The sequence below is a fragment of the Penaeus monodon genome, chromosome 31 (genome assembly GCF_015228065.2).
Source record: "Penaeus monodon isolate SGIC_2016 chromosome 31, NSTDA_Pmon_1, whole genome shotgun sequence".
Lineage (NCBI taxonomy): Eukaryota > Metazoa > Arthropoda > Malacostraca > Decapoda > Penaeidae > Penaeus > Penaeus monodon.
In genome coordinates, this window is record NC_051416.1 from 3,857,507 (window position 1) to 3,857,868 (window position 362).

At 39.2% G+C, this 362-nt stretch overlaps 1 protein-coding gene across 1 annotated transcript in view; it reads right to left on the reverse strand.

The window, feature by feature from the left end:
* LOC119592996 (lysine-specific demethylase phf2-like) overlaps nucleotides 1-362 on the reverse strand; it is a gene marked incomplete in the record, with an annotated part of 18,211 nt that overhangs the window by 1,005 nt on the left and 16,844 nt on the right. Inside the window, 1 exon segment of the mRNA XM_037941885.1 lies at nucleotides 197-293. Coding sequence (XP_037797813.1) covers nucleotides 197-293 — 97 coding nt within the window.

Here is a 362-nt window from a genome sequence, read left to right on the forward strand (position 1 = left end):
TAAGCATGTACTTGTGTGGACAGTGAATGTCTTCTTGCCTGACTTTGTCACTTGAGTATGCTTTAGTCCTTGTGTGTCCATGTACACTTAAGAACATCTTTGAGAGTGTAATCAAATGTGTGTATCTGTCTATGTTTGTATATGTATCAGAACACTTGTTTGTGGGTTGTGTTGGTTAGAAACAAATGACTCTTACTCTTAGCAATACCCTTTAGCCCTGCATTTCCTGAAGATGTACTCGGCTGAGATTCTAAGCTCCTCTGTTTCTTTCGATGGTAAGCTCTTTTCGCCGCCTGTCATGGAAAATAGATCACATGTTAAAGCTAGACTTCTCAAACATGATCATATATCAATGCCCAATC